The sequence below is a fragment of the Prenolepis imparis genome, unplaced genomic scaffold, assembly GCF_030444845.1.
Source record: "Prenolepis imparis isolate NDT839.2.m4 unplaced genomic scaffold, iyPreImpa1.0 SCAF_11, whole genome shotgun sequence".
Classification (NCBI taxonomy): Eukaryota; Metazoa; Arthropoda; class Insecta; order Hymenoptera; family Formicidae; genus Prenolepis; species Prenolepis imparis.
In genome coordinates, this window is record NW_028141169.1 from 13,630,309 (window position 1) to 13,644,744 (window position 14,436).

The 14,436-nt window shown below is 27.5% G+C and overlaps 1 protein-coding gene across 9 annotated transcripts in view; it reads right to left on the reverse strand.

Annotated features, from left to right (window-relative positions):
- Positions 1-14,436, reverse strand: part of LOC145943281 (uncharacterized) — an 81,518-nt gene that overhangs the window by 30,996 nt on the left and 36,086 nt on the right. For 6 of the 9 annotated variants that reach the window (XM_083050748.1, XM_083050757.1, XM_083050753.1 and 3 more), the window contains 5 exons: positions 13,383-13,442; positions 4,950-5,086; positions 2,328-2,598; positions 1,679-1,796; positions 1,336-1,456 (listed from right to left, as the gene is read on the reverse strand). In XM_083050748.1, coding sequence (XP_082906874.1) covers positions 1,336-1,456; positions 1,679-1,796; positions 2,328-2,598; positions 4,950-5,086; positions 13,383-13,442 — 707 coding nt within the window. The remainder of the gene's footprint in view (positions 1-1,335; positions 1,457-1,678; positions 1,797-2,327; positions 2,599-4,949; positions 5,087-13,382; positions 13,443-14,436) is intronic. The other 3 variants (XM_083050749.1, XM_083050755.1, XM_083050756.1) reach the window with 2 other exon arrangements.

The window sequence follows — 14,436 nt, forward strand, 5'->3', positions numbered from 1 at the left end:
TATTTAACATATTTAATAATGAATAAATTCTATATAATCATTCTACATGTATAACCATAATAACGTCTTTATTAAAATGATAAAAGGAAAACATTTACTGTACAAATATATAAATAGATGTATTGAGAGCACACAATTTTGCATAATATATAATTTTACTTATAACTGCATGCATCATTACATAAACATCAGCATCACATTATAAAAGCATTCATTGTGATGAAACAATAATATACGAGAGTTTTCGGTACAAGAGTGTTCGGTACAAGAATTCAATACTATGAGAGTTTGTATTAAATACTTTTTATCAATAGTACTGAAATTTGTATTAAATGCTTTTATTATTTATGCTTGTTATATATACTTTTAATTTTTTAATTTTAATTTTTTAATTTTTTACACAAAAATAAAGAAAACAATTATCATATAGAATTGAATTTGATGTAAAATGTTTAATTTTTTTTTAATTTCAAAAATGAGAAGAAAAAGAGTATTAAAAGCTTTACAATTTACATTTAAAAATTTTACATTTTCGAAAAATCTAAATACACAATTAGAAAATGCGTTTTGAATTACAAAACGTTTATTTAAAGTATTTTTTCTATCTTTCAGCGTTTTAACGATATTATCTCATAAACTTAAAAACTAATTTTTTGCAAAAAGGTTTTTTTTAATCGCAAATTGTAAAATTTTTTTTCACATTTAATATTTTTATATCTAAAGAAAAATTCTTTTTAACTTAATTATAAAATTGCTATAATAATAAAAAATAATTTAATAAGTCTAGAAGATAAGTCTTGGATGTTGAAAATATTTGAATTAATAAGAATCATATTAATTAGAGTTATATAACCAGATCATTGGTACTAATTGACTTAAGGGAACACAGAACATGCTTAAAAAATACTAAATGCTTTATTCAGATAATGCGTGAAAATGTATTTAGAAATAGTATAACAAAATTGCAAAATCGCGGAAAAAACGGTTAAACATTAATTTTGACACAGAAATATTTATTAATAAAAAAATCATGTAATATAAAATGACCTACTATCAAATAATCGCTATCAGAGATTATTTTGAAAACAATTTTTAATGACAAAAATCGAAAGGCGTGTATTGTTTGCTGATGTTTGAATGTTGAAAAATAAGCTCGACTGTAATGATTAGATTAATTAAGGAATTGTATATGCAATAGGGTGGATACGGAAAATAAGAAGCGACTGTATGGATTATTTACGTAGGAGGGATGAATTGCGTGTCGAGAAAGTCGACGCGTGATAATTCGAAGAAAAAAACCTTGGTTCTGAAAAAAAAACGAATCCCACGGATTACCTTGTACTCGTCAGCGAGACGGCGAAGCTCGATTACTTCCGCCATAGGAAATGGTTTCGCTTGCGATTTGCCCGGCATCTTATTGTCCGTTACCCGTACGATTTTATTTGACTTTTTATTCCTGCAAATAATCAATTTTACGTGTAATGATAGCATAATTATTATCATCATTGATAACAATGTTGTCATCGTAACCGCGTTATCACACGTTATCGCGTCTTCACACCGATCGAAATCGTCGTAGATAGCTTCTTCTATGTTTAATTTATTTTGTTCTCTTCTATCCTTATAAAAGGCTTTACGCGAGAAAATATATTGACAAATCCGGTTGAGACAATCTGACCTGAAAGTTATTTTCAAGTCCGGCACATCCTCTTCGCGCTCATCGCCCTCTGGTACTACGCCGTCGATTATGTCCATTCCGCTGCCCACTAGTGGTTCCAGTTCTGACGCCTGAATTCCTATGAGAAACATATGAAGAAAATTGTATACCAAACAATATATAATAATCTCACTTTTAGACATGTATAATTAAATTTTTCTTTGAGAAAAATATTTCTCTGTCTTCTGTTTGATGCATTTTATATCATTGTGATAGAGTTTGATTAAAGAGAAAACTTGTACATATATTCCCAAGTATAAAATTAAATTATTTTTGTAGAATGCAGCAGTGTCATTAAAATCTTTTAGGTCGTGATAAGATTTATAAGTAGATAAAACTTTAATGAAAAGCATGCATCTATAATATTTATGATACAGATAAGTGTTTAGAAAGATATTTAGACTTCAAAGATTGATATTGGTATTCAAATAATTTAAAATATTGCGTATTATATAGTGGCCATTCGTACAGAAAGATAGATCTGCAGAAAACTATAGTGATCGTTATAGTAGCAAAAGAGTTAATTTATAATTAACACAAAGTTGGTTTAAGACTTATAACATGCTTTTAAATCTATTGATTAATACTGGAATATTGTCATGATAAGTACCGTCGCGTTTATGATCGAAGTCGCCTGGTCGCTTTTTGTGTACCGGTGCCGGTCCAGTAGTCGTCATGCCTTGTTTAAGGGCCCCCATGCTGAGCGACTTCCTTGGTGGACAGGTAGTGCCCGCGGAAAAGCCCGCTGCTGAAACCGGTACCTGAGTTTCGCCATTCATTAACTGAGATTTTCTAGGCCAGGCAAATTGCAGCCGGTATTCGGTGCTTATACGAGATATCGCTTTGCTCAGCTGGCTTGGTGGCAGTGTCGACGTGACTTCCTACAGTACAAAAATCAATATTTTAAGCTCAATTAATATTTTAATGCACCTTAGAAATTATAAATTCAATGCGTACGTTTCTATAATTTTTTTGTTACACATACAACTTTAGGAATGATTTTAATCACAATCATCAATTAATTTAATCGATAATTAAGGATCAATTGGTAAAATTGTTTATGATAAAACTTATAATTAGGTAATTCGTCATTCCTAATCGTTTTTATGTGTCAAATAATAAAAAGGAGAGATACTCTTCCCTGCTGTGGTGTCTAGTAATGGATGAACTTCTAGATAAACTGCAGAAACTTGTTTCCTCGTCTACGACTATGTTGATGTAGCCATCATAATAAGATGCAATTTTCGTCCTTAAGGAACGCATGAACGAAGTCATAAGGAACATACAAGACTTGTGTCTAACAAAGAATTTAATGTTACTCCATCTTGAACTAATGCCATGATATTCACCAGGAAGTACAACATAGAACCACTATAAAAAATTTTAAGGAAAAGAAATATATTACACCCAGTAAAATACCTGCCAGTCTATCTAGATATTAAATCTAGTGAAGATAGTACCTAGGAGAAGAGAAATAAATTATCTTCCATGTGAATGCAGAAGAGTCATGGAAAGAACGTGAGATATAAAACCTTGTACTGTTTTCAGGATCTATTAAAGCAATTATTAAAGCTAAAGTTCATATATACTGCTGTAATGTGGCCAAAGGTGAAGAAAATATGAGCAAGGGATCTGTTAAAATCCTTACAAGGCAGCTACCTAAGGGCTGCAACAGGGACCGTAAAAACCACACCAACCGAAATGTTAGAGATAGTTTTCTGTGTTCCACTTCTGAACTGCGAAATCATTAGCAAAGCAAGACTCACAGTATATAAAATGAAATGTCAGGGGGAATAAAGGAATATGAGAATCATACCGCATTTAAGCTTCTCTACAATTACCTTTTGTACTAGAACAGGATATAACACTAAGGAAATACCAGATGGTAAGAACTTCAAAATCTGAATACTAACTAAGGAAGACTGGAAAATCAACATTTTTTGAATGCCGAAACATAGAGATCTGGTACATGGACGGAGGCAAATACTCATTTGCACTTTGGTACAAGAATCTATGGGCAAAAAGTAACCACAAGGAAAGCATTCACATGAGTAACCTAACCACAATCTTTCAAGTTGAAGTATTGATCATCCTAAAGTGTGCGGGTAGCAGATCAGTCATAACAGCGCTTGCTAAGATCACCACAGAATCATCTGTGAACTGTATAAAAGCTTAGAAACACTAAGCACACAAGGAGTAAAGTCATTTTTATATGTATATATATATACAGGGTGTCTCGTAAAGACCGTAACAACGCTTAAGGGTAAATTCTTTAGATATAATTTTAAGAAAAAGATCTTAATATTAAAATACTCAGGCTATAATAGTTTTTTAATTAGAAACATTTAAAAAATTAGAATTGGTCCGAGATAGAGTTGATCGTTTTTAATGTTGCAAAAGAAGTGAAACTCTTCAGTCCTTTATCTATAATCGTTCTTCAATTGTTTCTAAGATCGATATGCAAATTGCTGAACCTCTAGATAGGCTATTTGTAGACTTCGATTGCCTATATACATATCTTGGTGATATAACTTGGTGAAATTACTCGAACTTTAGATATTTACTATATGTATTATACAGATATTTATATAGATATAATAATCTGAATATTAATTTTTTGTTGTTTGATACATCGAAAGAAAGATTAGGAATGACAAATTGTACAGTTATAGACATTTTTTATAGATTATATATTCTACTAATTGAATTAACTAAAGTTTAATCAAAATTGTTTTAGTCAACCATATTAATTATAAAATAAGTTACGATAACTAAAATTTCATAGCAGTATAGTGTTGTCTTTCAATCTTGATATATTGAATTTCTGTTTTATTGAATTTTTTTTAGAGAGAATTATAACTAAATTCTCTACAAAATACTTCAATTTCCAAATTATCTTTTAATATAACTAATTTATAATTATAAGTCTAATTGTAAGAAAAAAAGAATTAATTTGTGATATTTTTATTTGTTATAATTAACATTTTATTTAACACGTTGATTGCCAAATATGAGATGACTCATAGTTGATGATCTACAAAAAAATCGACATCAGATATAAGTTATCTCATTACTTTAGAATCTAGAATATGGAGCCAAATATAAATATGTATATTTATAGAACAAATGTATAGTGAGCGTCTGAAGTAGGAAAATCATTTTGGTGTCACAAATAGAATTTTTATTGACAAAAAAGAGAGCAAAAATCACAGAATAATTATCAATCCCATACCTTCACCTTATCAGCTACGACGTTCGAGTCGATGGCATCGATACCACCACCATCCGCTGCTGTGATAAATTCGTGTGTCTTGTAAGCGAGCTCTGGGCATTTCTTGCGTCTGGGTAATGGTGGTTCCAGGGTGGGTCCTGCAAAGTTTATATTATTTTTAAATCTTTCTTTTTCTTTTTTCTTTCTCTTTTTTTTAAATTTTGAATTGGAACGTCATCGCTTTTCTATTTTCGCGTCGCTTCTAAAGTGACAATTACAAGTACATTTATACAAGTTCGAAAATATGCCTCGATTACAAAAAATAATTTTTAAAATTTGAGACATCTTGACAAAGTTCTAACAAATTTTCCAAGTATATGTAAAGCAAGATAAACACAGAAGCCACTATATTTGCTGTGATAAAAAATAAGAAATCGCGAAAAATTGTAGAATTTTTGCGGCGTTTTAATGTTGGATAAAATGACACTTATGGAAAATTGAGGTAATTTTAAGCGGCATGCAGATAAATTTTTGAAAAAGCAAATAAGACATGACACTGAGCGTTAATAATGAAAAGTAGATATAAAGCAAAAATGCCGAATGCATATTCTTGTCGCGCAAAAATTTTCTCATCGATTTTATAATTCCACGGTGACTTATTATCATTCAAATATTTATTCGCGTTATGCGCTCATTGGTTTTTCGACTCGTCGCTTTCCTTCATAACTATGTAATAGCTTTTTAAAATGATAGCATATTTATCGACAAAAAATGTGTGAATAATAATTTGTTTATTTCTCTCTTTCTATTAGCCATTTAATAATTGACATAATCATGAATGAAACAATTTTCTATAAGCCTATAATATTCTAATTATTTAACTGTTATTATATTCACCAATTATTCACTATTGATATTTATTCTTTATTTCCGTAAGACAATTTCTTTTATAAAACTTTGCTTATCGTAAATTTCAAGAAATTAAAATTTTAATTAAAAACTTGTAATAAAATTTCCCTTAAATATTGCTTATTTGTTTAATGTGGATAAAATATCACGATTTTACATTATAATCCAATTGAATTATAATCTGCTATTTAATTATATTTAATAATATAAACTATTTTTTGGCAATCGAGTTTGTAAAAGATAATCATGTAAAAATATTCATTATTTATAAACTGAAATGTTACATTTTGATCATTTTTGTGAAGACAATATATATCTAAAATGATATGATATTTTTTATTTAAATTTCAAATGTATTAAGCAATATTTATATTTTCCTTTCGGATTACTTTATATATAATTTTTAATAGGAAATATGGTGCGTGAAGAATCAAGTAATGTAAGCAAAGATTTTTTTTCGAAAAATTGCGAAACAGATCGCTTGTAAAAATTCGCATAATAAGAATCTCTCGATGCTTTTAAGTTAATGAAACGAGTTGATATAACTTGATTACCATGTGATCGCTTCGAGCAAATTCCTATTAATTTTATCATTAATTAACTTAAATAATTAACGACAAAATTTCAAACATTTATAAAATTCCAAACATTTAATAAATATATAATAAGTATATTTAATAAGTATATAATACAATATAGAAATAATGTTGCTCAGATTGATTAAAGTGATGATAAGAGTCAACTTGCATTATGAAATAAAAAGTATTTATTGTATGAAAATCAAGCACATTATGTTTTATTTCTATCAAAGCCGCGATATGATTTTACACGTCATACAAACGATGTGTTTCGTTCGTACTAGTTTTACGATCCAATGGCAACGAGATGCAAATTCATACAGGATCGATGCAAAAATACATGTCATGTCGGGTTCTAAGTAACCTAATCTAATTTTTTAGTGTTACTTTACGCAATGTATCATCTGCTAATGAAAATTCGAATTAATTGTTAACCAAAAAATTAAATTTTAAATTTGAATTAAATCTTGTTAAGTTCACTATAGATTAAAAGTTTGATTATATATATTGTATATATGAAAGTAATATGAATCAATTGTTATTCCATATTCTTGCACTTACGAACAAGTTCAACTAATTTCTTTTCGATTTATATATTATTTTAATTAATTTTTGAATATTTTTCATCCAAATTAAATAAATTAATCAAAATTAAATCAACTAAATAAATATTTAATTACTAATGATGAAACAATACTACGCAGAATAACAGTTTCTGACTTATCCTACATAGAAATTATGAAACCGAATTCGCATCCTCACTCGTGTAAAATGCGAAAATTTCATGATTGTGAGACTGATTTTTATGCATTAACATATCGCAGTTTCATTCAAGATAGTCGGTGGTTTGAAAGTATTGCTGTGCTTATATAGTGTGAAAAGTATATATAAGATATATTCCCCTTCTTCTCCTCTTCTTTTCCTTTGATTCAAGCACAAATATTGCTGCAACTGTGTATATTAATTAAATAACTTTTAAATAATTGCTAAACGTTTTTACGAAGAATTATAATGCAAAAAAATTTTTATTTTTCACAAGCAAAATTTAATAGGTTTTTAACACAAATTTAATAGGAAAAGTCTATATTTACTAAATATTTGGATTATTTGGATATGTTTATCATAAGACTGGCGCTAAGATTTGGAGATTTATAACTTTATTGTATATGCTATACTGAGAAGTCTTATTTATTTATCTTTATTACTTTAAGAGATATAATGTATTGTATGTGAAGTTTTTAATAATTATGAAGGATATATATATATATAGGATATACAGGATATATATATAGAATGTTCCAGAATTAACGAATAACTTATTAATGGCAGATTTCTGGGACTCGTTTGGAGACGATTTTTCTTTAGCGAAAATGTCGAGGGAAGTCATTATTTTTTGCATATTCCCAATTTTTGCATGTATCTTTATAACTAAGCCTTAAATTAAAATTCTACTAAAGTAAACTCTACCTGAAATTAACTGAAGAATGTGATTTTGTTAATTTTATTTCTACAAGGCTTAATTTGCGAAAAACCCTCTATTTTCAATTGCTTATAACTTAAAAATTATTAGTGCCTCGACATTTTTGCAAAGGAAAAATCGTCTCCAAATAACCTTAGGAATATTCCATTAACAGGGTATCCAGTAATTTCGGAAATACTCTATGTACATAAAGAAGTTTATATACATAAAGAAGCTAAAAATTTTAAGAGATAATTCTTTTGTCGAAAATTAAGGGGGGAGAGAACTCTTTCATATAAAATATAAACATATACTTCTATAATCGCCACTAAGAAGTTACATTCTTCTAAAGGGGGAGATAAAAATTAGGTTTCCATTTTTTTTCTCAAATTTTGGACAAATTAAAAAAATAAAATAAAATTTGGTGATTATTTTTTTTCTAAAATTTAATTTTTCATAACCTAACTCGAAACCTATGCCATTTAGCACTGTACTGTGCATTATAATGTATTTTTCTTGAAAACTATTGATTTTACAAAAAAATAAAATAAATAAAAATGTTTCTAAAGGAATCAATTTTTCTATTTTTAAATGATCATACACATTCCGGTTTGTTAAAAAGTTCTAATAAAAAATTGAATAAGAGTTGTTAGTTTCATAACCCCTTATAACGATACGGAAGGATTAAAAAAAGTATTAATGAATATTCTTTTTAGTTGAGAATGTTTACCAAATTCCATTTTTTTAACTTGTCCAAAATTTGAGAAAAAAATAAAAATCTAATTTTTATATATCTATCTTTTTGGAGGAATGTAACTTCTTAGGGAGGAATATATGCTTATATAAAAGACTCTCTTTAATTTTCGACAAAGAATCTCCAAAAAGTTAGTTAAAAATGTTCAGAATTCTAATCATTAATTATATATGAAAGCCATGTTTATAATAAAAGTATAAAGCGCAGTTACAGTAATCTAATTGCGTTATTATAAGCATTAAGAGTATTATTAATTGCAGTTAGATAGCTCACGATTAAAATTAACTGTAGCACTTCTATGTATGAGAAAAATACGAAAGAAAAGAAACTCATTGCGTATTTTGTTCGACATTGCTCGACAAAGTTATAATTAATACTAATGGATCTGCTTGTTGTAATTTACTATTATGACGGCATGTGTGTATGACATTCTAATGGCTCTTTGAACATATTGCGAGTGACACAAGCATGAATACAAGCGTTTCTATTATATACCGAACTGCATATTGATCATTATCTATACTAATCATTACTTTTCTACATTTCTCTTTATTACATTGATTGCTATAACAGTATAAACTATATCTATATATTTCTTCGAATAATATTTAAAAAAGATTAACACACAAAATTTCTACTTTCAATTGATATTATTATAATTGATATTATTCATGTACGAACAAGTACGAATACAAATAAAACAGAAGATACATATTTAAATATATATAATTGTTATCTATTATATATTCAGAAAAACTATTCATGTGTTATCACAAGTCCTAGCATGAAATATATTATTCATTTATAAATAATAATAATGTGTGGAAATCCAAACTTTTTATTCGAATTTTTCATTCGAACATTTTTAGAAAAACATATTTGTTTCGTTCCTAAATATAGTAAAATAAATATGGACTAAAAACATATTAAAGAATCGCTTGGTTTTAATGTGAAAATTATATGTTGTTGATTATTTTGCACATTAAACCTGAATTGTTAACAACCATTGTGAAAAAATATAGATCACTACATTAGCTGATAAATTCTCTATATTTTTCTCTTATAATTGTAACATTTATTATAAAACAAAATATAAATTCTTCGAAAAATCTTTTTGCTATTAAAATCACAAAAAGATATCTAAATTTATCAGAGCACTCCAGTATAGTATATAGCTCAGTGGTTTGGATACGTTATAGGGTGTGTTTGGGCGCGCACGCGTGTGTGTATGTACACATATACGCATACAAACTCGCACGCATATAGAGATGTTCCAATATAATCATCCAAGAAGTGAGGGAAAGAGGTGCGTAAGATGATGAAATTGATTATATATAACAACTTATTAGTGTTTTCCATTTTTCATTGTAACATTTTTATTAGATGGATAAATAAATATGGCAACTATGTGGGATAAAATGACGAATGTCATGTCATATTGGGCAAGATGATAAAATTAATGTCTCGAAAAAAAAATCTAAATTTAAAAAAATTCTAATTTATTTATCAATTTTTCTAAATAATAAGCAAGACTTTAGTGTTAAAAAAAAATAGATAATTGTTTTTACGTCATCTTAGAAATTAGGAAAAATTGACAAATCTTTAAGATCATTGTCTTATTCCTCTTTCCCCTATATACCATGATGTTTCTAGGCTAAAATGGAACTACTCTCACTTTTCTCAAAAAAATAACATTATAAATCGTATATGGAGAGAAACGAATAAAATATTCAGTTTAATAAATATAAGAGTATTATCGAAAGAGCTAAATACTTAATTACATGTACTTATTTATATGTATCTTGCACACATTATGTCTCGCTTTCTGTAATAATGTATTTTGTAATCATATATTATATACTATATGTATTAGGATGTATGTGCGCTCGGAATTTTGTTATTTGACGAATATTATTTTAGATAATCGTAGCTTCCCAGAATAATAATAAGCTTAACATATTTAAAAGCATGCGGCTTTCGCAAGCAAATGAGAGGCTTGTCATGAATAACTCACAAAGATTTTTAAAATAAATGCATGAATAAGATTTCTTGCAATATATTTTATTCATACAAAAAAAAACAGTTATTTGTCAACCAATTTCATACGGTAACTTAAAATTAAAAAAAAAATTAAGATTTTATTTAGCAAGAGAGAAATTTATAGAAAAGAAAAAGAAATCATCTTTTGAAAATAAATCAAAATTGTAAGACCATTTCTCGCAAAATTGTAGGACTATACTTCACGCAAAAATAATTAATATTCTGAATTCTATTAAGCGAGAGAAGAAAGACCGATCAATTTATAATGACGTCTTAACAATTACTATGAACCTCAACTATAATCATCAATGATTATTTTCCGATAGACTATGTAATAGTTATCATTATGCGAAAATCAATATTAAAAAAGCATCATGTTAAATATTGAAAAAAAGTGAGTATTAAAAAGAAAAAAAAAAGAAAATTAGAAGAGAGAGAGAGAGAGAGAGAGAGAGAGAGAAACTTTTTCACTGTGTTTATTTCTATAAAAAGTGCTATGTGTATTTTGTACAGGTGTATGTTTTATATTATAAATAACTATTTGTTTTTATTGAAAATGTAGTTGTTATAAAAGCTATCTTTATTAGAGAACAAAGAAAAAGTATGCGTACTTTTTTACAATGTAACTATTTTGATAAATATACCAATGAAGAGATTTATCTCGAATGACTTTGACATACATATATATATATGTATAGTGTTAAGATCGTGACCCTGAGTAACCTTCAAACAGTTTTAATCATCGTTCGTTGTTTATTAGAAAGTTATCATATTAACAAATAATAAATAAAGTTTCATGCAAAGCAGGATTCAAACAAGAACTGGCAACGAAAAGTTCAATATGGGATACTGTTTTTTATACAAATGTTCACCATCATCCATCACATTACATGTATATATGAATAAAAACTTTATGTAGGTTCCAAAATATCAGAAATAGAAAAATAAATTATGATCTTGACATTAATATATCTTATCAAGATAATGATTTCAAGTCTAATATTGTACAAATTTTAATTCATTATTTATTTAAGAATCTATTTATTGACAAAAATTTATTTATTAATCTTTATTATGCAAATGAATGTTAAATGTAATAATTGAAAGTGAAATAAAGAGATAAAAGTCGACCAAAGGTTTTCAATAAAAAAATTACAATCATTCCAATCAATTTGCAAAATTTTTCATATCGAATCGAAATAATAAAATAATTTTTTGTTATAAAATACATATAAAAATAAGAAGAATACGTGTATATGTGTGTGTGCTATAAATTATTATGTTGGAATATTTTCTTTATTTTTCGACTTATTTTCATTAAATCTTTTTACTCGATTTAATGAGAAAAAGTATTATAAACCTGTTATAAGCTTCCTAAATTTTTTTAAACACCCTATACAGAGTAATTTGAGTAATCACAAATCAATATTTTTAATTAAAATGAGATCGAGAAAATATTTACTGACTTTTTATGATTGTAAGAGACACATAAATTGTTTACGGCATTCAAAATTGTATGAAGAATAGCTTCTTAAATTTCAGATTACCTTTGTTTTTGTAATGGAACAATATAAATATTTTTTATATAAATAAATTCTCTTAATACTGCATTTAGATAGAAAGTAAATAATTTATATACAAAATATTTCAAATATAATTTATTTTCAACATATTAAAACATAAAGTAAAATTCTCTTTTATTAAGATAATTAATGGATCTCTTATATAAGTATAAGTATATACATATGTATAAGCACAAAATATTGCAACATGCATATTTTTTAAATATAATGTTTTTGTATATTTATTGGTTCACATCTCTTACTATTTTGTTTGTAAAAGTATAAAAATATGTTCACGGAAAAGATATATATATGTATATAATATTTTGTTGCAATATAAAATATATATTTTGTCATAAAATATCAAAATAAATAATAAAATATGTCAAATAAAATTATTATATTAATTTATCTTAATATATTTATATACAGAATAAATTATAGAATTGATTTATGTACACAAAAAATTTAATTTTTTTAAAATACAGATAATTTTAAAATCTAAGAAACTATTTTACTCAGGATATTTCGGATATTAGAAACAAAATCCATTTACAATAAAAGTTTCAAGAAACAAATTAACAGTTTCTCGATATTTCATCCCCCTCTCTCTCTCTTCCCTTCTTCTCTCCCTCGCTCCCCTTCTTTCTCGCTTTCTCCCTCTCCTTCCTATCTTCCCTTTCCCTTCCTCTCTTCCTCTGTCTCTCTTTCTCCCTCTCCCTCTTCTCTTTCCTTCTCCTCCCTCTTCCTTTCTCTCTCTCTCTCCCTCTCTATCCCTCCCTCCTCTCTCTCCCTTTCTTCCCCTTTCTCTCTCTTCAGAAATATTGACTTGTAATAGTTTACGCAAATCATCCTGTGCAAATATATTTTATATAAAATATAAATTTTAATAAATTAGATTTATTAGACTTCGAGAAGCATTATATGATCGTCGAGTGAAAAAATTGACATTCAACTATAAGCTTTGTTTACTAGCGAGCAAATCAACGGCAGGGGTAAGTAGATATAGTAGCAATCGAAAAGAAGGAAAAAGGCTGTGGTTCGAAGAAACGGTTTCTTTTGTAGAATATTATATAAATAAGCGAAAAAAAAAGAAATAAATTAAAATGAAACTTGAGCGTTTGCGTTTTAGCTCCGAATCTTTCGTCTTACCTTCGCTGTTTTCATCCTCGGTTGACTTGGCCGATTGCAGCTTCGCGGTCGGTTGCTTCGCTGCAATCAGAATTCGCAGCTTGGGGCACCGCATTTTTTTCACATATTTCTCGTTATACCTTTTTTATTTATATTCTTTCTCTCTCGCCCTCTCTTTAATGTTCGTTTTCTCGGTTGACCGATTGTGACGTTCCGTCATTGATCGATCGTGCAATCCTAATCTCAAGGTCAATTGTAAAATTTCCAAACTACATCAGGTGTTGTGTGTATATATACGTTACTGTTGATATTCTATTTCTCATCAAATATTAAATTCTACGTTCAAATATGTATACCGCGAAATATCGATGAGAAAATAAAGTAATAACAACAAAAATAATGATTCATACTTTCTCATTGCTTAATAAATAAAAACATAAAAAGTTACATAGATCATCATTTTCTCTTAAGTTTTCTAATAATCGTATATTTCTTCTAAATCATCAATGATATCGTGAATATACATAATATATCACAATATAATAATGACATAGCACAATATAAGAGAAAAAGATATATAATATAACATCTGGGAATAATAAATTTTTTATCTAGCTCACATAAAAATTACATTTTTACAATTTTTTACAATTAATTCTAATTTATATGCATATTGTATTACCGTTTCACATATTATAATTAAATAAATCATAATTCTCTCTTTTTTAAAATTGTATTTACACGTGAAAGTCAAACAGCACGACATCACTAACATGAGTTGAATCTATCAACTCGCGTAAAAGAGGAAAAACAACAGGAAAATGCCCGCAAATAAAGATTACATGGATAAGGATAATGGAGTTTAATCGCCCATGATCTATATTGGGTTTATTTTATTTTATTTTATTTTATTTTATTTTTTTCAAGAAAACGAGCACATCAACGAAATAGAAAAATCAACGGCGCGGAATTTATTACAGTCAAATTGCCTTATGTAAAACGAGGTCGCAGAAGATCGTGCAAGATTGTGGATGATTGAACTCTAGCGATGAAACTAGCTAAGAAATCAACGAAC